Source organism: Somniosus microcephalus, chromosome 1 (assembly GCF_052327205.1).
Source record: "Somniosus microcephalus isolate GS21.2 chromosome 1, FLI_Smic_1.0, whole genome shotgun sequence".
NCBI lineage: Eukaryota > Metazoa > Chordata > Chondrichthyes > Squaliformes > Somniosidae > Somniosus > Somniosus microcephalus.
In genome coordinates, this window is record NC_140987.1 from 349,717,096 (window position 1) to 349,740,050 (window position 22,955).

The 22,955-nt window shown below is 48.6% G+C and overlaps 1 protein-coding gene across 3 annotated transcripts in view; it reads left to right on the forward strand.

Annotated features, from left to right (window-relative positions):
• Window positions 1-22,955, forward strand: part of brwd3 (bromodomain and WD repeat domain containing 3) — a 140,614-nt gene that overhangs the window by 92,013 nt on the left and 25,646 nt on the right. Inside the window, exons 30-38 of one of the 3 annotated variants that reach the window (XM_085995382.1) lie at window positions 269-424; window positions 4,989-5,109; window positions 6,272-6,397; window positions 6,501-6,579; window positions 8,814-8,867; window positions 9,993-10,142; window positions 11,044-11,223; window positions 11,926-12,431; window positions 14,296-15,241. In XM_085995382.1, coding sequence (XP_085851508.1) covers window positions 269-424; window positions 4,989-5,109; window positions 6,272-6,397; window positions 6,501-6,579; window positions 8,814-8,867; window positions 9,993-10,142; window positions 11,044-11,223; window positions 11,926-12,431; window positions 14,296-14,482 — 1,559 coding nt within the window. In that variant the 3' untranslated portion in view covers window positions 14,483-15,241. Of the gene's footprint in view, window positions 1-268; window positions 425-4,988; window positions 5,110-6,271; window positions 6,398-6,500; window positions 6,580-8,813; window positions 8,868-9,992; window positions 10,143-11,043; window positions 11,224-11,925; window positions 12,432-14,295; window positions 15,242-22,955 lie in introns of those variants that run through there. The other 2 variants (XM_085995363.1, XM_085995372.1) reach the window with 2 other exon arrangements.

Consider the following 22,955-nt stretch of genomic DNA (forward strand, 5'->3'; position numbering starts at 1 on the left):
CCTTGTGCAGAGCGTACTTTGGAACCAGCAGCGAACGCCTTCGCTTCGCTGCTGACTGCAAATTCTGGGCCAATACCTCCTAAGTATATGCAACTACACAAAATAGTTGTAAATTTGCGATTTAGTATACCCTTGCTGCAGTTTGCTGTGTTCTTAGTATTTATGATTATAAAGGAGGTGGAATCTACTTGGTGGATATGTTTTTTTTACTCTTATTAAAATATGCAAAGCAACTACCTTTTAGCATCTACGGTGTGTGCTTTTGCAGCTACCTACCCTGAAGAAATTGGTGCCAGTGTTCCTGTCACTCCAGAGGAACTTAAAGATTTGTTATATAAACCTCAGGAGGGTGAATGGGGATCCGGATCTGCAGATGAAGAATGTGAACGTATCATTCAGGGAATCGATCAACTGCTTACACTTGGTAATTGCCCAATGCAGTTCAATTCAATTTCAAATCATTAACTCCCAAGTATTGTGTAGAAAAGTTTAAAATTCAGTGTTTCTGTCTGATGCGCCATCAATTACTCAAAAGACTGAGGTTAAGCGAGTAACAACCAGGCTTTTATTAACTAAAGAATGAAGGTCTAGTCTCGAGTGGTCGACCCGTCCAGAATACTAAGGGACTGGGAGGTAGTCACTTATATACCTGGAATAGTGGGAGGAGTCAGCCGAGGCATGTCCAGACCTGTACCTCGTGGAATACACATACACATACAGACAGGTATAACACATTCACCCCTTGTTTAAAAATGAGTCCGGCGGGGTGAAGTGTATTTAAAAGTTCGTGTATTGGAGTCTCTCCGGAGGTCTTGTCTGCCGCTGTGATCGACGTGGCGACGGCAGGGGTGGTGGAGCTTCCGGCGTCGCGTCCCGTGTAGGCTGGGGCACTGGAGTGTAGTCCTCGTGGGTGACAGTCCAAGGCGAGCCGGCTGCTGGGGTTGGATATCGGGTCGTGGGGGGGGGTGGTAATGGGTAGTGGGTTACAGCGGTCCCCGAGGGTGTCGTTGGGGGGGGTGGTAATGGGTAGTGGGTTACAGCGGTCCCCGAGGGTGCGAGGTCTCGTATGGAGACGGTGTCCTCCCGCCCGTCCGGGTACGCAATGTAAGCGTACTGGGGGTTGGCGTGGAGGAGGTCGACCCTCTCGACCAGGGGGTCCATTTTATTGGCCCTCACGTGTCTTCTCAGTAGTACCGGCCCTGGGGACGTCAGCCATGGCGGTAACGCTGTCCCCGATGTGGACTTCCTTGGGAAGACAAACATTTTCTCGTGAGGGGTGGCATTGGTGGCAGTGCAGAGCAGTGACCGAATCGAGTGGAGCACATTGGGGAGCACCTCCTGCCAGCGGGAGGTCGGAAGGCCCCTAGACTTTAAGGCTAGTAGGGCGGCCTTCCAAACTGTCGCATTCTCTCTTTCCACCTGTCCGTTCCCCCGGGGGTTGTAACTGGTGGTCCTGCTTGTGGCTATACCCCTAGCGAGCAGGTACTGGCGGAGTTCGTCGCTCATAAACGATGAGCCCCGGTCGCTATGGATATAGCTGGGGAAACCGAACAGGGTGAAGAGGCTGTTCAGACATTTAATGACCGTGGCACTGGTCATGTCCGGGCAGGGGATAGCGAACGGGAAACTGGAGTACTTGTCAATGATGTTGAGGAAGTACACATTGCGGTCGGAGGAGGGGAGAGGCCCTTTAAAATCGACGCTCAGGCGTTCGAAAGGGCAAGTGGCTTTTATCAGGTGGGCTCTGTCTGGTCTATAAAAGTGCGGTTTGCACTCAGCGCAGACTTGGCTGTTCTTGGTCATGGTCCTGACCTCCTCAATGGAGTAAGGCAGGTTGCGGGCCTTGATGAAGTGGAAGAACCTGGTGACCCCCGGGTGGCAGAGGTCATTGTGGAGGGCCCTCAGCCTATCGATCTGCGCGCTGGCGCAGGTGCCACGCGATAGGGCATCCGGGGGTTCATTGAGCTTCCCAGGCCGGTACAAGATCTCGTAATTGTAGGTGGAAAGTTCGATTCTCCACCTCAAGATCTTGTCATTTTTGATTTTGCCCCTCTGCTTGTTGTTGAACATAAAAGCAACTGAACGCTGGTCAGTGAGCAGGGTAAATCGTTTTCCGGCCAGGTAGTGCCTCCAATGACGCACAGCCTCCACAATAGCCTGGGCCTCCTTCTCGACCGCGGAGTGTCTGGTCTCCGGGCCCTGGAGGGTTCGTGAGAAGAATGCCACAGGTCTCCCCGCCTGATTAAGGGTGGCGGCTAGAGCGAAGTCGGACGCATCGCTTTCCACCTGGAAGGGGATGGATTCGTCCACTGCGTGCATGGTGGCTTTGGCAATGTCCTCCTTGATACGGTGGAAGGCCGAGCGGGCCTCTGCCATCAGGGGAAAAGAGGTGGATTTGATCAGCGGACGGGCTTTGTCTGCATAGCAGGGGACCCACTGGGCATAGTAGGAAAAAAACCCTAGGCACCTCTTCAGAGCTTTTAGGCAGTGGGGCAGTGGGAGTTCCATAAGGGGACGCATCCGGTCCGGGTCGGGACCGATGACCCCGTGTTCCACAACACAGCCAAGGATGGCGAGGCGGTCTGTGCGGAATATGCACTTCTCCTTGTTATATGTCAGGTTCAGGAGTTGGGCGGTGCGGAGGAATTTCTCGAGGTTTGCGTCATGGTCCTGCAAGTCATGGCCGCAGATGGTCACATTGTCTAGGTAAGGGAAAGTGGCCTGCAGCGCGTTTTGATCGACCATCCGGTCCATCTCCCTTTGGAAGACAGAGACCCCATTGGTAACGCCAAAGGGAACCCTAAGGAAGTGATAGAGGCGGCCGTTTGCCTCAAAAGCAGTATACTGGCGGTCTTCGGGGCGGATGGGGAGCTGGTGGTACGCTGATTTCAGGTCAATGGTCGAAAAGACGCGGTACTGCGCGATCTGGTTGACCATGTCAGCTATGCGGGGGAGTGGGTAGGCGTCCAGCAGGGTGTAGCGGTTTATTGTTTGGCTGTAGTCGATGACCAGGCATTGTTTCTCGCCGGTCTTAACGACCACAACCTGGGCTCGCCAGGGGCTGGAGCTGCCCTCAATAATCCCCTCCTTCAGGAGCCGCTCCACTTCGGTTTTGATGAAGACCCTGTCCCCGGCACTGTATCGCCTGCTCTTTGTGGCGATGGGCTTACAGTCGGGGGTGAGGTTAGCAAACAGTGGGGGGGGGTGGGACTCTGAGTGTGGAAAGGTTGCATCTGGTGCGCGGCGGGCAATTTGGAGGCTGCTAGCTGCGGACTGTGAGTGGGGGGAGGGGGCCACCGTACACCATCGTAACGCTTTTGAGGTGGCACTGGAAATCCAACCCCAGTAGAACGGCAGCGCAAAGTTGCGGCAGGACCAGGAGTTTAAAATTATTGAACACAGTCCCGTCTACTACTAGTGTCACCATGCAGTAGCCGCCAATGTCCGCTGACTGGGACTCGGCGGCCATAGAAATCTGCTGGTGCGCAGGCAGGACTGGGAGAGAGCAACGCCGCACCGTGTCGGGGTGGATGAAGCTCTCTGTGCTCCCGGAGTCAAAAAGGCAGTTTATTGCATGGCCGTTTACCTTAACGTCCATTTTGGACCGAGCTAGTTGGTGCGGTCTCGTTTGGTCCAGCGTAACAGAGGCCAGCGTAGGGGTCGGTGTGTCGCTGCAGGTATCAGATGGGGGGAGGTTGGCGGCCTGCTGCGTCCCGGCTGGTGTCCAAGATGGCGGCGTCCATGATTCCCATGTGGCTGGAGTCGTCCAAGATGGCTGCTGCTGCGGTGGTTCGCACATGGCTGGGGAGGCCCAAGATGGCGGCTCGCACGGCCCACACGCGGCGCTGCTGGCGTTCGGGGTGGCTTTGGCCTTGCAGATGCTAGCGTAGTGTCCCTTTTTCCCGCAGCCCGAGCAGGTCACATTCTTCGCCGGGCAGCGCGCTCTGGGGTGTTTGGCCTGGCCACAGAAGTAGCATTTCTGGCCTTGGGATACTGCTGTCTGGCTTTGGGACACTGCTGCGGTGGTTGGGCTGTGGCTGGGGTGGCACGGTGCTATGGGGCTGTCCTACCGTGTCCCAGGTTGTCGTTCCCCGCGGCGTCCACGGTGCAGAGGAGTAGGCATCCATGCCCCGGTAGGCTGCGTCCAGCGTTAGTGCGATTTCGGAGGCTTTGTCGAGGGTGAGGTCACTCTGCTCCAGCAGTCGCTGTCGGGTGTAGTCGGACCTGTGGCCCGCTACGAAGGCATCCCGGATCAGTTCCTCCGTGTACTTAGTGGACGTTACCGCCTTACACCCACAGGCCCGGCCAAGCACGGACAGTGCTTGGAGGTATTCCTCAGTCGATTCCCCAGGTTGTTGCTTGCGACTCCCCAGGAGGTGCCTGGCGTAAACTTCGTTCACAGGGCGCGTGTACTGGGTCTTGAGCTGGAGGGCGGCTGTATATGAGGTTGCGTCCCGGATGACTGAGTACACTCGGTGGTTCACCTTGGAGATCAGGACAGACAGTTTGTTCGCATCCGTTACGACCGCAGTGGAGGCAGTCAGGAATGCCTCGAAGCACATGAGCCAGTGAGCAAACTTGGTGGAAGCGTCCGCTTCCCGACTGTCCAGGTCCAGGCATGCTGGTGTGAGGATCTTCTCCATTATAAAAATTTAGTTAATAAAATTGATGCGCCATCAATTACTCAAAAGACTGAGGTTAAGCGAGTAACAACCAGGCTTTTATTAACTAAAGAATGAAGGTCTAGTCTCGAGTGGTCGACCCGTCCAGAATACTAAGGGACTGGGAGGTAGTCACTTATATACCTGGAATAGTGGGAGGAGTCAGCCGAGGCATGTCCAGACCTGTACCTCGTGGAATACACATACAGACAGGTATAACAGTGGTTTACCACACTGTCATAGTTTATTTCAGATGTTTGGAAGATAAATACTTGTTTTGGAGAAATTAACCAAATAATAAGCATACAAACTTTAATTTATTTTCAGAAATAGCCGCACCATTTTGTGCTCCAGTGGATCTCTGTGCCTACCCGCTGTATTGTACTGTGGTTGCGTATCCAACAGACCTAAGCACCATCAAGAAGAAATTAGAAAACCGGTTTTATAGGTGGGTGTTCATCTCAACTTCAAAAAAATACATTTGCTTTGATGCTTGGCATTCATTCCCCATTCCTAGTTATCCTGAGAAGGTGGTGGTGGAGTTCTTGAGAGATTGTGTTTTTATAACTGAGCCTCTTCGGAGGGTATTAAGAGTCTATCATGTAGTGTGGGACTGGAGTCGTGTGTAAACCAGACTGGATAGGGTAGTAGATTTCTTACCTGAAGGACATTAATGAACAATTGCCAAATTTATTCAATTCAGCTTCAGATTAATTTGCAATTCAGATGCACTGTGAATTTATAACCCCTGGTTTGCTAGTCCAGTGCAATAACTAGTGCTTTATATTTCTGAATATAAGCACCCTTGTCCTGAAGTTATGCTGTGAAATGTTAGCATACAAAAGCTTAAAACTTTCATCTGAATTCCCCTCTCTGCTATTTTAGTAGAAGTGTGAGCGTATGCTTGTATTATATGGTGTAATTTCAGGGCTCCAGTCTTTTTTCCACCATGTGTTCACTTTGGTTCTCATGTTGCTTTATATGATTACATGCAAACTGATTATCAAAACCAAAAGTTGAGTCTTGTTTTATTCATGGATCAAGGTTGGTTGTTACCAGTTAGAGCAGATTTTGCTTTCTTTTAATCTTATTGGCCCAGATTTTGCGGTGGGTAATGACGGCGAACTGTCAGCATTCGCCGTCATTACCCCTCTGAAACTGATTGCTACTTCAGGATTTAGTGCATGCGCATCTAAACGTGGAAATCCTGAAGTTGCGGTCAGTCATACACTGCTCCGACACTGGCTGCGCTGTGGATAACCCCCGCCTCCCCCAATAGCCAGCAATCAGTGTAACCAGTGGAACTGATGAAAACTTAGGCTTTTCCTCACTAATATCGCTGTTAAATCTGTAGAATTTTTTGTTTGGTACAACACTTAATCTTTGAATTACTTTGGTGAATGCCTTTGCATGAGTAAAATGGCTGAGATTGGCAGTTGGGTGGTGCGGGTATTAAATCCATATCACAATGTGTTTGGTTTTATTTTTTGTGAATGAATAGCAATAAAGTGCAAAATTATTACTTGTGGCGATTGGTACATTTCACAGTGAAGTTGTAAACTGTGTTGGATTGATGGTAGATATGCTATTAACTTGTATCTGAATTATAGGACAATTTCTGCCCTGATGTGGGAAGTAAGATATATTGAACATAATGCTGGGACTTTCAATGAGCTTGACAGTCCTATTGTCAAGTCTGCAAAGTTAATTACAGATGTGTTACTTCAGTTTATTGGGTGAGTTGATGGTTTCTTTGAGCTTAAGAAGATACAGCAAACTTTGTTGTTAATCATAATGTTCGATTTATGCTGTGGTTTAGCACCTTTTTTTAATTTATAGGGACCAGAGCTACACCAATATTTTAGAGCTGTATGAAAAAATTAAGACTGAGGAGCTTAGCAGTGATGAAAATGACCAGGTAAAACATCTTAACCAAGATATTGGATCATTAACTACACTAACATCAAAAATTATCAAACTAATCTGGTTTACTTTCTGTAAAGAGATTAGAGTGTCAAATTCACCCCCCAAAATTTTGAAATTGGAATGGTTGCCTCTTTAGTTCAGATCAGATATGGAATAGATATTTTCCCTATAGAAGATGATGATTGTGAAACACACTTAACTTCAGTTATGAGGAGTGGTTGGTAAATTTAGGGCCATTCTCCTTGGAACAGAGAGGGTTAAGAGGTGACCTAATAGAGGTTTTCAAGATGATGAGAGGTTTTGATAAAGTAGGTAGAGAAAAACTATTCCCTGTGGCAAATGTGTCGATAACAATAGGTCATAGATTTAAAATAATTGGCAAAAGATCTAGAGGGGAGATGAGAGTTTTTTCACTGAGTTATTAGGATCTGGAAGGTTCTACATGATAAGGTGGTGGAAGCTGATTCCATAATTAATTTTAAAAGGGAGTTGGACAAGTACTTGAGGATGAGGAGCTTTCAGGGTTATGGACAAAAATTGGGGGTGTGGGACTAAGCACGACTGCTCGTTCAAAGAGCCAGCACAGGCATGACATGCCAACTGGCCTCCTTCTGTGCAGTATGATAATTGCAAGGCTCTTAGCGTAGATTTCCATTCCACTGCCACTCCAGTTACTAGAACTAGCTTCCACTCTCCCTTCCTACTCGTTAAGCTTCAGACCCTGTTCCCTCTTTTTGGCAATTCTTTGAACATGGAACAACAGCTTCCTCTTTTAATGCAGTCAAGTCCTCTGATGGCATGTCTACATACCTGCAAGCCATAAAGGCTCTGATAGCATCAGAGCAAAGGAGCCTCCACTGGAAAACTCGCTCTCAAGCACTGATGAAGATGCCAAACAACAGCCAGCTGCCCTCCCACCCATCGAGGCCCTAGCTCTGATTTTATTCCTCCTCCAGATGAGGGTGTGACTGTCAGCGAATTAGGATCTGGACTACTGCTTTGTTCACAATTCTCAATGAACTATATCATGGATCTGCATATACAGCCCATGCCATCCAGTTTGTACATGTGACACAAAGCCACTTCTGTCCATCATTGTGTATGTTTTGGCTGCCATATTGTTCCAAGCTCCCCTCTGCTAAAGTTAACCATCTCTTGGTCCAGCTGTGTTCTTTTCTCTCTCATCTATCCCTTTTTATTTGTTTTCATCATCAACACCTGCCACTTCTCTTTACTGCATCATGCCCCATAACACTTGCCACTACTCCTCCACTGACATTTTTTGGCACTGCCCCAAGGGTTAAGTCCCCCTTGGATATGGCCAGGGCTTCCTCTCCTCTTTGCCCACTATGGCTTCTGCTGTCCTGAAGTAGAATCCTGCAGTGCCTAATTCTTCTCTACCAGCCCAACTCCTACCCACCTCTTTTTCTGGGAGCATACCCCTTGAACCTTCTCCCTGTCCCTCAGCCTTCCAATATACCAGTAGTAGCAGTGGTCATGGCATGAGTAGAATACAAGTCCTGGCTATTTTAAGGGCTGGTCATAGAAAGAAAAAGGAAGAGCTTGCATTTCTATAGCGCCTTTCACGGTGTATCAAAGCGCCTTACAGCCGACGTACTTTTGAACTGGAGCCACTGTTATAATGTAGGAAATATAATACTCTGAACTGAGAAGACCTTGGGGTCTACTGCGGCTTAGATATACTTCTCAAGTTTAAGCTAATTGCTGTAGTATTGAATCAGTACTAAACTGTCAATTAGTGGTTATCCCCTCCCGCAAAACATCAACTGCTGAACTGAGGCTTCCCTTGGTAGCTATCAGCTTCAGCTAATGATACTCCAGTCACCATGGCATCGACAGTCAATGTTCAGAATCAGTTTTGAACCAGAGTAGAAATTGCTTCTCCACCAGAGTGTCTAGAGTTAACCTTGACTGGTTATGTCAAACACGTTGACTAAGGCTCACCCCTCTAAGTCTATCTCGGTGCTAAGAAATTTCTTGCCTATGACAGGACTTGTGCAGTCGTGTAATGTAATGAGCAAAGTTTTCTGAACAGATCCATTTACTGCCATTAGATGTTACATGATAAATATAATACATAGCAAAACATGCAAGCAATATCTGCTTCCTGAATAAAGTTTATCTGCAAAATATACAAATTTTATTAAAGCTTCACTTAGAAACACTTGTATTGTAAATTTAACTTGTTTGTTTTAATAAACTTAGGAACCAGCTGCAGAGCTGGATTCTGATGCTCCTGGGACCTCCTCAGACACAATAGTGAGTATACAAGCACACGCCTGTTTAAAACTATTTCCAGTCATTATTGTACTGTTTTATTGGATTGATTTTCCTGTCCACCTATTTCAATACACAAAATTGTTACCCATTATTCCGTTGGATGTGTTGCGCCCTAACATAGTAATGTAATGTAGACTTTGCTATTTCTTGGAATTTTCATTAGGTATACTGCATTCATCTTAATTCTACTATTTTAAAGATTAAGACTAGAAATCTGAAATAAAAACAGAGCAGGCAAAAAATAAACAGCCAGTCAATCAGCACCTCTAAAACTAGCTGAAAAGAACTGACCAAGGGTTTAAGCCCAAAATGTCAACCTTTCTTTTCAGATGCTGGCAGGCCTGTTGCATATTTCTAGCACTTTCTGATGTTTAATGCTGTTGTGTATATTTTTTCCACACAATCTTGTTAACGATGGCCATTCACACAGTCTAAATGAAATTGGGTTCAAATTTTCCCAAAACTTTGTTGCAAGCGGTTGGAAATTTCTCCCTGTTGATTTATGGTTGAATCATTACAAAACTTTATTTTATTCTGTAGATGTAGTCTAAATAATTTTACATCTGAAGTCTTTTTCTAGAATTAGTTAAGTAAGTATACCCTTGGACTATGGGGTAAATTCACTAATCAGCTGTTTTGGGGTGGTGGGGGGTTGCTTGGAGTTGGAGCGCATAGCATTGCAGCCACAATTCTGACCTGTGCTTCCTTTGAGTGCAGCTCCCCATTTGATATGGAAAATTGATGAATTCACTCCTTATTTCTCCTGAAAACATTTTCTAAAAATTGCAATTTTTCACCTTTATCCTTCCATGTGGACAGAGCCTTTTTATTCTATGTTGATGCTGCTCCTTTGTTCCCTCACCACGGGAGGGGCTTCCCTATTACCCACCACCTTCCCTTTCCCCCGAAAACTTGGCATCCTAGGTCCCAAAGGTAAAAAGACAATGTGGCGACTTTCTGCACAACCCAATCTCCCAGGATGATACATTTTTAAATACAATACCATGCTAACTGTTTGAATAGTTTATAATTGGAGTATAATCAGCCCCGCCCCCCAGACAAAGTTAATTGCCTTTAATTGAGTGTATTTCTTCTTAACTTTAGCATCGGCTCCCAAGGCAGTTGAACAGAAGACCAGCATTCAGCATTGACGTGAATGCTTGGAAGGAGCAATGCAGAGAGTTTCTGAACCTCATGTTTCAGTGCGAGGACTCTGAACCTTTTAGGCAGCCGGTGGACCTCTTTGCATATCCTGTATGTGGTGTCTATTTTTGAGAGTATTACAATTTTAAAGTTCACATCAGTTTTTCTTAAGTTTCTGCTTTAGGATGTGCCTATTTACAGCACTTAAGGGATGTGCTCCACCTTACAGCAGCATAATATATTGCTTGTTACATGGTATAACACTCCTTTCCTTACAAAGCAGTGCATCCTCTGACTTGCTATAAACAATGGCATGGGAGATGTTGGCTTCAAATTTTTACTGAAAGGTTTAATAGAAAAATAATTTGTATTAACACATCCTAATCAGGTAGTTAAACTCCTGCCCTAATGAATGATAAAATATAACCGCATAGTTCAAAAGGAGTAATGGGCAACCTTGCAGGTTGAAATATAACATGTCCATGACAGCTGATGATTTACGACAATTGCTTTTTTATTTTAGGGTGTGTTTACACAACAAGTTTAGCATTGGTATGAAGCAGTTGCAACTTCATATTGATGCTAGTGTAAGTTGGGTGTTGAGGCCTGAGCTGATTCCAAAGCAAAGCGGCATGTGAATCTACTATAGGGAGTCTTGCTTGCTTCACTTCAATGTTGGATGGGAGTTTGACTCCAGATTCAGAATGCGTTTACACTATAACTGCAGCATAAACATCTCACAAATGCTACAGTTATCATGCAAATGCACTTGTCGTTCCATTTGGAGTTAATTTATTAAAACTAGTTTGTTCAGAATTGATCTTGGAGAAAATGGTGTTCTTGAAGTCTGATTATCCATTGAGTAAGAATGCAACGCTTCATGCGGAGCTATACAGCTTCAAAATGGTTTGAGGAAAAATTCAGTACTTGGAGCATATTTTCTTTATTTGATACAAATCTTGCAACTTGTCGGGTACTGTATGTGTGCTTACACTTCCAATTCCCTTTGTAGGACTATAGGGATATCATAGATACTCCAATGGACTTCAACACTGTGAAAGAAACCCTTGAAGAAGGAAATTACGAAACTCCTCTGGAGTTCTGCAAGGATGTTCGGTTAATATTCAGCAATGCCAAAGCCTACACGCCCAACAAGAAATCAAGGGTAAAAGGAATATTTTCTTTTGGAAAGGTTTGTAAGACATTTACTGTTGACTTGTTCCTCACTGGGAGACTAGTTATCAAAAAGCATTAGCATCGATGGACAATTTTAAAGTTTTTTTTCTGATGAAGGTAAACGGTTAATGTTCTTATTTTCATTATTAACCGAATTAATGTTCCCATATATTGGGTTATTTCAATAAGTTGATAAAATGAGATATAAAACCGATGTGGTCTAATGTGATAGCCTCTGTTGCCGATACTGATATAATGCATTATGAACTGTTGCTTGGAAGCTTCTCTCAATTTTCTACATTTTTATAAATTAGAGGTGACCTTTCACCAGAGAACAATGGGGAAGGATAGCAAAGCTGCTTCCGCTGGTTTTGAACATCTACATCAAACAGAAATAATTTCTGGTGCTGCCTTTTTATAAAATAATAAGTGTGACTTTATCATATGGCCATTATATCGAAGCTTATCTTTACTCTGCAATGGATTTGACTTGCTCCAGCAGTTACAGGGAGAAAGTAAACATTTGTCTCAACACACTAATGAAACTTCTTGTTTACATATTTTAAAATAATGGAATAGATGAAATTTAACAGATAATGCTGTCAGGATCCAAACAGTAAGATTTTGACATAGGTGTTATAACAGTTGGAAACCTGTTTTCTATTTGGATGCATTATAAGTTACAAATGTTTACATTGTACAATTGTTGTGGTTACAGATATACAGCATGACACTCAGGTTATCTGCCTTATTTGAAACGCAAATTAAAAAAATAATCTTGGACTACAAGTTTGCTTTGAAGTGCCAAAAGAAGAACAAACCAAGACAGAAGTATAGAAAGAGATTCAAAAGCAGTAGTAGCAGCAGCAGCAGCAGCAAGAGCAGTTCTCGGTCCGGCAGCAAGAGCAGTTCTCGGTCCGGCAGCAAGAGCAGTTCTCAGTCCGGCAGCAAGAGCAGTTCTCGGTCCGGCAGCAAGAGCAGTTCTCGGTCCGGCAGCAAGAGCAGTTCTCGGTCCGGCAGCAAGAGCAGTTCTCGGTCCGGCAGCAAGAGCAGTTCTCGGTCCGGCAGCAAGAGCAGTTCTCGGTCCGGCAGCAGGAGCACTTCTCGGTCCGGCAGCAGGAGCACTTCTCGGTCCGGCAGCAGGAGCACTTCTCGGTCCGGCAGCAGGAGCACTTCTCCGTCCGGCAGCAAGAGCAGTTCTCATTGCAGCAGCAGAGCATCCAGGTAAAATAGTAAAAGCCTTAGTCCCTGGTTCCTAGTGGAGTGGTATAATATGGCATGTGTGTATGATGCTAAATAAACCGGAACATTTTTGTGTGGTTAGCATGACAGATGCAGTAACTGTACACAAAAGTTTGATCTTTGCCTGATTTGCACATTGTGGTACTTGTGTTTAACTTTGTGTCGCTGTAGTTTGGAGTAAGGGAAGAAAAAGCAATTACTTTTTCTGATGGGCAAAATCCTTCCACTTAATTACCCTACAAAAGTTCTCTTACCTGAGCACCTGTTGCAGTACCAGTGCCCACGGGCAGTTTGGCTTGACTTTATTATCAAATGGTGCAAATTCCATACCTACTTGTCAACTAACTTGTACGACATGTTGTGGATCTGTCAGCTGAAAAAGATGATGATGGATTTCCAAAGTTGCATAATTCCCCTTGTTTGTTGGAACAAATTTAGACCTTTTATTGTCAACACTTTGTGAACTTGGTCAGATTTGTGTGCAGCTTTGGAAGTGGCTTAGTGAGTTGCAGTGAATGATGAGACATAACGGTACTCTCCCACAATGATGGTGAGTGTGAAAGGAATGGCTTGGACATTGTAGGGATGCTTTATGGTGTTGGTGTGGGATGGTGTCAGCCTGGCGTATCATGTGGCAGCCAGGGTGTACAGCATCAAGTGAAGTAAATCTGGCCATGGTGAGGCCATCCCTGGCCTCCCGACCAGCAATGTGGTCAGGTGCTGATGCCCTTTGTCCTGTGCAGCATCAGGTGATTGCGGAGAAGGTTGGTGCTGCTGGTGTTGGGGCTGATCATGGTCAGATTCTGAGGACCAAGGTGAGACATTATAAAAGGCATCCATGTTGATGGAATAGGTGGCAGGTGAAGTAGAGAGCATTCTGTCAGTGGTGAGAGTTCTTCCAATGAGGTGATACAGGGTGGAAAGTGGAAAGCCTGCAGAATCTGTGCTGGAAATGGACTGAGATGCAGCTTGTGGCTGAAGAAAGTGATGCTTTGACAGGTGGGAGCTTTTACTGTACATTTGAAGCTGTCAAGTAATCAGCTGGAGCAATGGCTACTGACCTCCTTCCTCAGCTTGACATCCGTGGTCCCCGAACAACCTGGTTCCCGTGGCCATGAAGTTAAAGTGAAAAGGTAAGTTAAAAAAGCCTGTTAATGATCTGTCAACTAGATATTAATGAGGTTAATTGGGTCCCCCGCCGCTGCCTGTCAGATCTGCTCAGTGCTGACAGACTCAACATTGGGAAAGGCGCATGTGTAGGGGGTTTCTCTTGCTCGTTCTGGTCTCCTGCCAGGCTTTGTGCAATAATTACCCTTGAGTGGTTCGACCCACTCCCCCTACGGTTCTAGACCTTGGACTTAGATGCAGAGAACTGTAGTGCAGAGAAAGGACTCAATAGACCAGGTTGAATAGCACGAAATGGATGCTTTTATTTTTTAAACAGTTTGAAGCATTACAAAATACATGTCATAGGCACAGATTAAAGTAACTACAATCATGCACAAATTTATGAACTTGACTCTATGGAAATGGGGAACACACGGCACATCGAAAAAGGGAAAACACATTACGATTACCCTTAACTCCCTCCCCTATACCTAAACTAAGTTTCGACCTGGGGAACTTGGGATCATGCTCACCACTCTCAAAATCGCGAAAAAGGGGGTTCGCAGCCTTTTGGCACCGCTTTCCGTCGTCACGTGGATTTGGAAACTTCTGGCGCAGTCGATATTCTCTCTCTCTCTCTCTCTCTCTCTCGAGGCGGCGGGGTAGACACAGCCTCGATGAGCGCTCGTCAAGGTTGAAGGTCCCCTAAGTCTGTTGTCGATTTTTGTTCATGGAGCAGACCAACAACCCGTTGGGATGTTGAGACACGGAAGTGTCAGGCCCGGAATGTCCTTTCTCTCCGGCCTGGATCATCGGTTTTCCTGAGGGTGTCTTCTCCTTCGGCCTGGGTCGTCGATGATCTCCCGACCCCAGTACCCGGGCCACCCTCGTCGTCTTCTCGTCGTCACCGAGCCTTGTCTGGCTGAACACCGACCACGTTGTCTTTTCACCGAAATTGTCCGTCCGAAGCGTCTTTAAAAAGACGAAGCGTCTTCATCGATTCCGAAGCTACCAAGGTAGAAGAGGCGCCGATCCTGGCACCGTCCGTTTTTCGTTCGTCCGTTCGTTCCGTCGATGACTCTGAAGTCGATGTTGTCCAAGAAGAAGCGAAGTAGAAGTCGAAGTAGAAGTTTTCTTAGATGGACTTTCAATCCATAGTTATACTCTTTTGGGACAGTCTTATCTCCCGCCAAATCATAGTCCTGTCTTTGTATTAATTTTGGCGGGCAGAAATCTCTGCAGGGGCGCTTTGTCTTGTAACGGGAGCCGGTGATAACTTAACTGGCCTTCCTGGCCGATAATGTCTTTTAATGTCTTTTACATTGTCACCGCGACTCGGTTCGCATATTGATCGGTCCGGAGATTTTCCTTGATGGCTGTTAAACGGTTTCTCCTTTGTACAATAAATGGGTATAAGTGTTTTTGCATTGTCCGCCCATATCTTGATGGGCCCCCTCCTGTACTTAGAATCCATTGAATATGTATGCTGTTTCCCTGAGTTTCGGTTCCCAGATACTGGCTTTCGCGGGCTTACTGTCTTCAATCCACAAGCCTGTCTGGCTTGCAGTAACAGAAATAAAATGGTCCAGAAAACTGATCATGAGGCCCGGCGGCCATTTTGTATGCCCTTTTATCAAAGGTTTTTCTGTGCAAGCTTACTTTGGTCAATAAACAGTCTTATTTTATCTGGTTTTCTTGCGTGATTATTGCTGAAAATTTCGAATCTTACAGGCCCCCCTGTGATACTGATAGCTTGCTTAAAGTATCAATTATCCTTGGTGAGCAAATTTTCCCTGATTCCCCACATCCAAACATTCCTGGCACTTAACTATCTATGACCCTCACGACACATGCAGTTCCCATTTCCGAAAAAAACGAAAATTACCTTTTGCACATTTGGACAATCATAGGCAGCATTTCTTATACTATAACACATTCATCTGTCAGATTTGCAGGGGTTGGTACCCCCTTGCATCACCTGCATACACCTTTTATTAATCCAAAAAACTTAAGAACGACTAATAACATAACAATATTCATATCCTCAAAAACAAAAACAAAACACGCAAATGGCCAAAATCTAAAAATGGAGGGACGCTTAACCTTCAATACTAGCAGCTTAGAGTGGGGTGTCTTCTTCCCCCATTCGCACATAGCGTTCTCTCCATTCTCCTGTGTTCTCGTGCCTCTGGAGGCGTTTGCCTCTTTTGCAATGCACGAAGAGCAAAAATATCACAATTAAAACCTGACACACTACTAGGATGTGGGATGCTATTCTAATCCAGGCCGGGACCTCTATGTTAGTGAACAAGTCCCACCATGGTGGGATGGTTATGTCCAATATGTCTTTTCCTATCTCTAAAGTCTTCTGCTCCAGTGTGTAAAAATGTTTCTGTGAAACTATAACGGCTTTTAAAATCTTGGTGAGGTGTTCGGGAAGAGGGGGAATGACATAACCAAAATGCGCGACGAATCGTTGCAAGTCTGTGAAATTCTCTTTGACAGTGAGGTGAACGGTGGAGGGTGCAGGAATGGGAACAATTCGTTGTTGTGCCACTTGAACCTCAGCCCTGGGTTTGAAACAGAAACTGCTATCACTGATCGAACACCACTCGTGTTGTCCGTAGCGGTAGTGAGGCGCTGCAGTGGTGACGCAGTATGTCCCACCCCCGAAAAATGCTACCTGCGGGGGCACATGGTCCTCTGCCATTGCCTCCATGGTGCAATTTATCGGCTTCGCGCTAGCGGTTCTGAACCCGCACTGTGGTTTCAAAAAGGCATTCAAGTGCTGGGGACACAGGATGATGTGTGCTCCCTGGCTCCGACATCCCGAGAGGTCGGTGCCTGTCATCGTACGCTCCCATCTGATGACGTAAGGCGGGACCACTGCGTAACGAATGTGTGCGCCCCCCTGAATGACTCCAATGTTCTCTACCCGGTATACCGGGGCGGGCTTTGCTGCGGGACCCAACACCGGCATTCTTACCACTATTCCCATGATAGTATGATTCGAACGTCCGCAGTCCACTGGGACTGGGTACACTTCTGCAGCTAGTCTGAGCTGGCACGGGCTTGATGCATTCTCAAAAGGGTGGAGTGCTTGCAAGTGCTTGTTGCTAATCCAGGACGGGACCAAACCCTGTTTCAAATCCTCAAGATTACTGCGGCCCTCGCCCAGTAACCACGCCCCGTATAGCACACAGGCCTCGTTTTGCACAGTTTGATCGGACGCATTCCGATCCTCCTTAATGAGCGCATTTACCGTTCTCGCGTGTTTCTCCAGCTCAGCTATTATTTCCTTAAAGTGTAGTGTCATGGCCTGGTCCTCATGTAACTCAGAACCCACTACCTTATTTTCGTCTGTCAGTATGTTCCTTAACTGGGCTTTTAAACCGTTGATCTGTGTCTGCAGCTCCACGTTATCTAGAGCGTTGACGACAGATGTCCCGGTATTAAAAGCAGTGAATATGTCATTTACTGTACCCCTTCTTTGCCTCCCGACTCGATCCAAAACTTCTGGCGGTGTGGTGTATAATTTGTCTTTGTCGATGTCGGCAAAGTCAAATTCGTAAAACTGTCTAAACATTCGGGTTAACAGGACCTGGTATAATTGTTCCGTTTGTGGTAAACCACTGTTTGTATTCCTGTTTGTCCTGTTTGTATTCCACTGTGTACATGCCTCGGCTGACTCCTCCCACAGGTCCTAGTATAAAGGTGACTGCTCCCCAGCCCTTAGTATCATGGACCGGTCAACCACGTGAGGCAGACCTCCATTCTGTTGTTAATAAAAGCCTTTAGTTACTCTTCTAACTCTCAGTCTTTTATGAGTAATTGATAGCGCATCAATTTTATTAACAACATTTTTATAATGGAGAAAATCCTCACACCAGCATGCCTGGACTTAGATCATCGGGAGGCGGACTCATCCACCAAGTTTACTCACTGGCTTAAGTGTTTCGAAAAATTCCTGACCGCCTCCGAAGCAATCAAATCGGACGAGGACAAACTGGATGTCCTGACCTCCAAAGTGAACCACCGAGTGTACTCGGTCATCCAAGACGCGACCTCGTACGCGGACGCTATCAAGCTCCTCAAGGACCAGTACACGCGCCCAGTGAACGAAGTGTACGCCAGGCACCTCCTGGGGAGTCGTAAACCACAACCTGGGGAATCGACCGTGGAATACCTTCAGGCACTGTCTGTGCTTGGCCGGGCCTGTGGTTGTAAGGATGTAAAGGCCGCCGTGTACACAGAGGAACTTATCCGGGACGCTTTTGTAGCGGGCCACAGATCCAATTACACCCGACAGCGACTGTTGGAGCAGAGTAACCTCGACCTCAACAAGGCCTCTGAACTCGCACTATCGTTGGATGCAGCCTACCAGGGCATGGATGCCTACTCCTCTGCACCGTGGACGCCGCTGGGAATGACAGCCTGGGACACGGTAGGACCGCCTCATAGCGCCGTGCCACCCCAGCCACACCCCAACAACGGCCCAACTACCGCAGCAGTGTCCCAAGGCCAGAAATGCTACTTCTGTGGCCAGGCAAAACACCCCAGAGCGCGCTGCCCGGCGAAAAACGCGATCTGCTCGGGCTGCGGGAAGAAGGGACACTACGCTAGCGTCTGCAGGGCCAAAGCCACCCCGAACCCCAGCAGCGCCGCGTGTGGGCCATGCGGGCCGCCATCTTGGACCTCCCCGGCCATGTGCGAATCACCGGTACAGCAGCCATTTTGGACGCCTCCAGCCACATGGGGATCATGGACGCCGCCATCTTGGACGACAGCCGGGACGCAGCAGGCCCCCGACACCGCCTCATCTGATACCCGCAGCGACACACCGACCCCTACGCTGGCATCCGTTACACTGGACCAAGCGAGACCGCACCAACTGGCCAGTTCCACAATGGACATTAAGGTAAATGGTCACGATACAATCTGCCTTTTTGACTCTGGGAGCACGGAGAGCTTCATCCACCCCGACACGGTGCGGCGTTGCTCTCTCCCAGTCCTGCCTGCGCAACAGCGGATTTCTATGGCCTCCGAGTCCCAGTCGGCGGACATCGGCGGCTACTGCGTGGTGACACTCGTAGTAGACGGGACCGTGTACGATCATTTTAAACTTCTGGTCCTGCCTGACCTCTGCGCTGCCGTCCTGCTGGGGTTAGATTTTCAGTGCCACCTTAAAAGTGTTACGATGGCGTACGGTGGACCCCTACCCCCACTCACAGTCCGCAGCCAGCAGCTTCCAAACTGCCCGCCGCGCACCAGGTGCAACCTCTCCACACTCAGAGTCACCCCCCCCCCAACTGTTTGCTAACCTCACCCCCGACTGTAAGCCCATCGCCACAAAGAGCAGGCGATACAGTGCCGGGGACAGGGTTTTCATTAAAACCGAAGTGGAGCGGCTCCTGAAAGAAGGGATTATTGAGGGCAGCACCAGCCCCTGGCGAGCCCAGGTTGTGGTCGTTAAGACCGGCGAGAAGCAGCGCCTGGTCATCGACTACAGCCAGACAATAAATCGCTACACCCTGCTGGACGCCTACCCACTCCCCCGTATAGCTGATATGGTCAACCAGATCGCGCAGTACCGCGTCTTCTCGACCATTGACCTGAAATCAGCGTACCACCAGCTCCCCATCCGCCCTGAGGACCGCCAGTACACTGCTTTTGAGGCAAACGGCCGCCTCTATCACTTCCTTAGGGTTCCCTTTGGCGTCACCAACGGGGTCTCCGTCTTCCAAAGGGAGATGGACCGGATGGTAGATCAAAATGCGTTGCAGGCCACTTTCCCATATCTGGACAATGTGACCATCTGCGGCCGTGACTTGCAGGACCATGACGCAAACCTCGAAAAATTCCTCCGCACCGCCCAACTCCTAAACCTGACATATAACAAGGAGAAGTGCATATTCCGCACAAACCGCCTCGCCATCCTTGGCTGTGTTGTGGAACACGGAGTCATGGGCCCCGACCCCGACCGGATGCGTCCCCTTATGGAACTTCCACTGCCCCACTGCCTCAAGGCCCTGAAGAGGTGCCTAGGGTTTTTCTCCTATTACGCCCAGTGGGTCCCCTACTATGCGGACAAGGCCCGTCCGCTGATCAAGTCCACCTCTTTTCCCTTGACGGCAGAGGCCCGCTTAGCCTTCCACCGTATCAAGGAGGACATTGCCAAAGCCACCATGCACGCAGTGGACGAATCCATCCCCTTCCAGGTGGAAAGCGACGCGTCTGACTTTGCCCTGGCCGCTACCCTCAATCAGGCGGGGAGACCCGTGGCCTTCTTTTCACGAACCCTCCAAGGCCCGGAGACCAGACACTCCGCTGTTGAGAAGGAGGCCCAGGCGATTGTGGAGGCTGTGCGTCATTGGAGGCACTACCTGGCCGGAAAACGATTTACCCTGCTCACTGACCAGCGTTCAGTTGCTTTTATGTTTAACAACAAGCAGAGGGGCAAAATCAAAAATGACAAGATCTTGAGGTGGAGAATCGAACTTTCCACCTACAACTACGAGATCTTGTACCGGCCCGGGAAGCTAAATGAACCCCCGGATGCGCTATCGCGTGGCACCTGCGCCAGCGCGCAGATCGATAGACTGCGGGCCCTCCACAATGACCTCTGCCACCCGGGGGTCACCAGGTTCTTCCACTTCATCAAGGCCCGCAACCTGCCTTACTCTATTGAGGAGGTCAGGACCATGACCAGGAACTGCCAAGTCTGCGCTGAGTGCAAACCGCACTTTTATAGACCAGACAGGGCCCACCTGATAAAAGCCACTCGCCCCTTCGAGCGCCTGAGCGTCGATTTTAAAGGGCCTCTCCCCTCCTCCGACCGCAATGTGTACTTCCTCAATATTATTGATGAGTACTCCCGTTTCCCGTTCGCCTTCCCCTGCCCGGACATGACCAGTGCCACGGTCATTAAATGTCTGAACAACCTCTTCACCCTGTTCGGCTTCCCCAGCTATATCCATAGCGACCGGGGCTCATCGTTTATGAGCGATGAACTCCGTCAGTACCTGCTAACTAGGGGTATTGCCACAAGCAGGACCACCAGTTACAACCCCCGGGGGAACGGACAGGTGGAAAGAGAAAATGCGACAGTTTGGAAGGCCGTCCTGCTAGCCTTAAAGTCTAGGGGCCTTCCAACCTCCCGCTGGCAGGATGTGCTCCCCGATGCGCTCCACTCTATTCGGTCACTGCTCTGCACTGCCACTAACGCCACCCCTCATGAGAAAATGTTTGTCTTCCCAAGGAAGTCCACATCGGGGACATCGCTACCCGCCATGGCTGACGTCCCCAGGGCCGGTCCTACTGAGAAGACACGTGAGGACCCATAAAACGGACCCCCTGGTCGAGAGGGTCGACCTCCTCCACGCCAACCCCCAGTATGCTTACGGGCGGGAGGACACAGTCTCCATAAGAGACCTTGCACCCTCGGGGGCCGCAGTAACCCACTACCCACTACCACCCCCCCCCCCCCCCCCCCCCCCCACGATCCGATATCCAGCCCCAGCAAACGGCAGGCCTGGGCCCCGCGACCCGCTCGACATCTACGAGGACGACACGCCTGTGCCACAGCCCACGCAGGACTCGACGCCGGAAGCTCCACTACCCCTGCCGTCGCCACGCAGATCACAGCGGCAGACAAGACCTCCGGAGAGACTCCAATACACTAACTTTTAATACACTTCACCCCGCCGGACTCAATTTTAAACAAGGGGTGAATGTGGTAAACCACTGTTTGTATTCCTGTTTGTCCTGTTTGTATTCCACTGTGTACATGCCTGGACATGCCTCGGCTGACTCCTCCCACAGGTCCTAGTATAAAGGTGACTGCTCCCCAGCCCTTAGTATCATGGACCGGTCGACCACGCGAGGCAGACCTCCATTCTGTTGTTAATAAAAGCCTTTAGTTACTCTTCTAACTCTCAGTCTTTTATGAGTAATTGATAGCGCATCACTGTACCCCTTCTTTGCCTCCCGACTCGATCCAAAACTTCTGGCGGTGTGGTGTATAATTTGTCTTTGTCGATGTCGGCAAAGTCAAATTCGTAAAACTGTCTAAACATTCGGGTTAACAGGACCTGGTATAATTGTTCCGTTTCTTTGGGACACCACTCCGGCAATCGTACCTCCGTGAGATTTAAAATCACTGAGGCCACCGCGTAGTGTACCCCTTGGTACAGCACCTGACCGGTGGGTACCAATACTAAACCGTTCCCGGGTCCCTTGGTAGTGGTTGGGCACCCTTCTTTCTGGGCTAATGCTACCGGAAGCGTGGGCAGGGGCTTACGTGGGCGGGGTGATGAGTTCAGTGGCGTTTACCGGAATAGGGGAGTATGGGGCTCCGCACGCTCGAGTGCTGACATCCCATCTCACCCCCTTTCCTTCATCCTGCCACTGCCTCTGGAAGAAGATGGATACGCCCTTGGGGCAAACGTGTCTCGAACCCCACATACAGACATATATTCCTTCATCTGGTTCCCACCATTTGTCCCAACACACACGTAATTGTCCGTGAGTCCCCGTAATAGTCCGATGGGTATTATTACCCAGTCGCTGCCACTCGACCGTAGAGTTTCTCATGTCCTTTCCCAGCTTTCGCAGCCACCACCATCGCCTTAGTGGTACGTTCCCATTACACACCAGACAGATCCTCTTTCCCACGGTAACGCTGACTCTGGGTGCAAGGATCCTCACCCGAGGGCACGTTAACAAAGTCTCTTGGTAGGCAAAACCGAAATTGCTGGAGTATTCCGTAGAATTCGTTCCCAGCCAACCTGGCCATCTCCCTTGGTGGAAGTAGGTGGCGGTTTCCTCAACCTCTCGCTCCCCTGTCCCATCCGTTGCGATGGGGGCCGTGTCCCCGGAACACCCGAAGATGATGACGTCCTTGGTGCGGCCTCGGTAGGCCCACCCGCACCCGATCGCCACGAACACGATGAGAATCTTTTTCATCATATCCCAGGTTTCTGTAACCAATAAAATGATGTAGCCAGGCTCCCAATAGGTGCTGGCCTAATTAAATGGACGCGCGGGTTCCTGGACCCCGCTCCCAAACAAACACACATACCGGGCAGACTTCAAAATTGTACTCTTAACATTCCTTAACACCGTATACTTTATATTCCTTAAACTATCACCATAATTACCTAACTTAACTTATGTACAGCGCCGCCCTCCGCGGGGCGGCTTGCCTAATCCCTGTGAGGGCTGTCGCACGCCACACCCTGCGGTGGGGCTGCACTGGCCCTCGGCTTTGATCCCCCGCAGCCTGTCGCTGTTGAACGGGAACCATGCCTTCCTGGGGCTGCTCTAAACCGAGGTTGGGAAAAATGGGGAGAATCTGGCCAAAACTTTCTGGGCTGGGGCGCTCGAGCCGACCTACGAGGG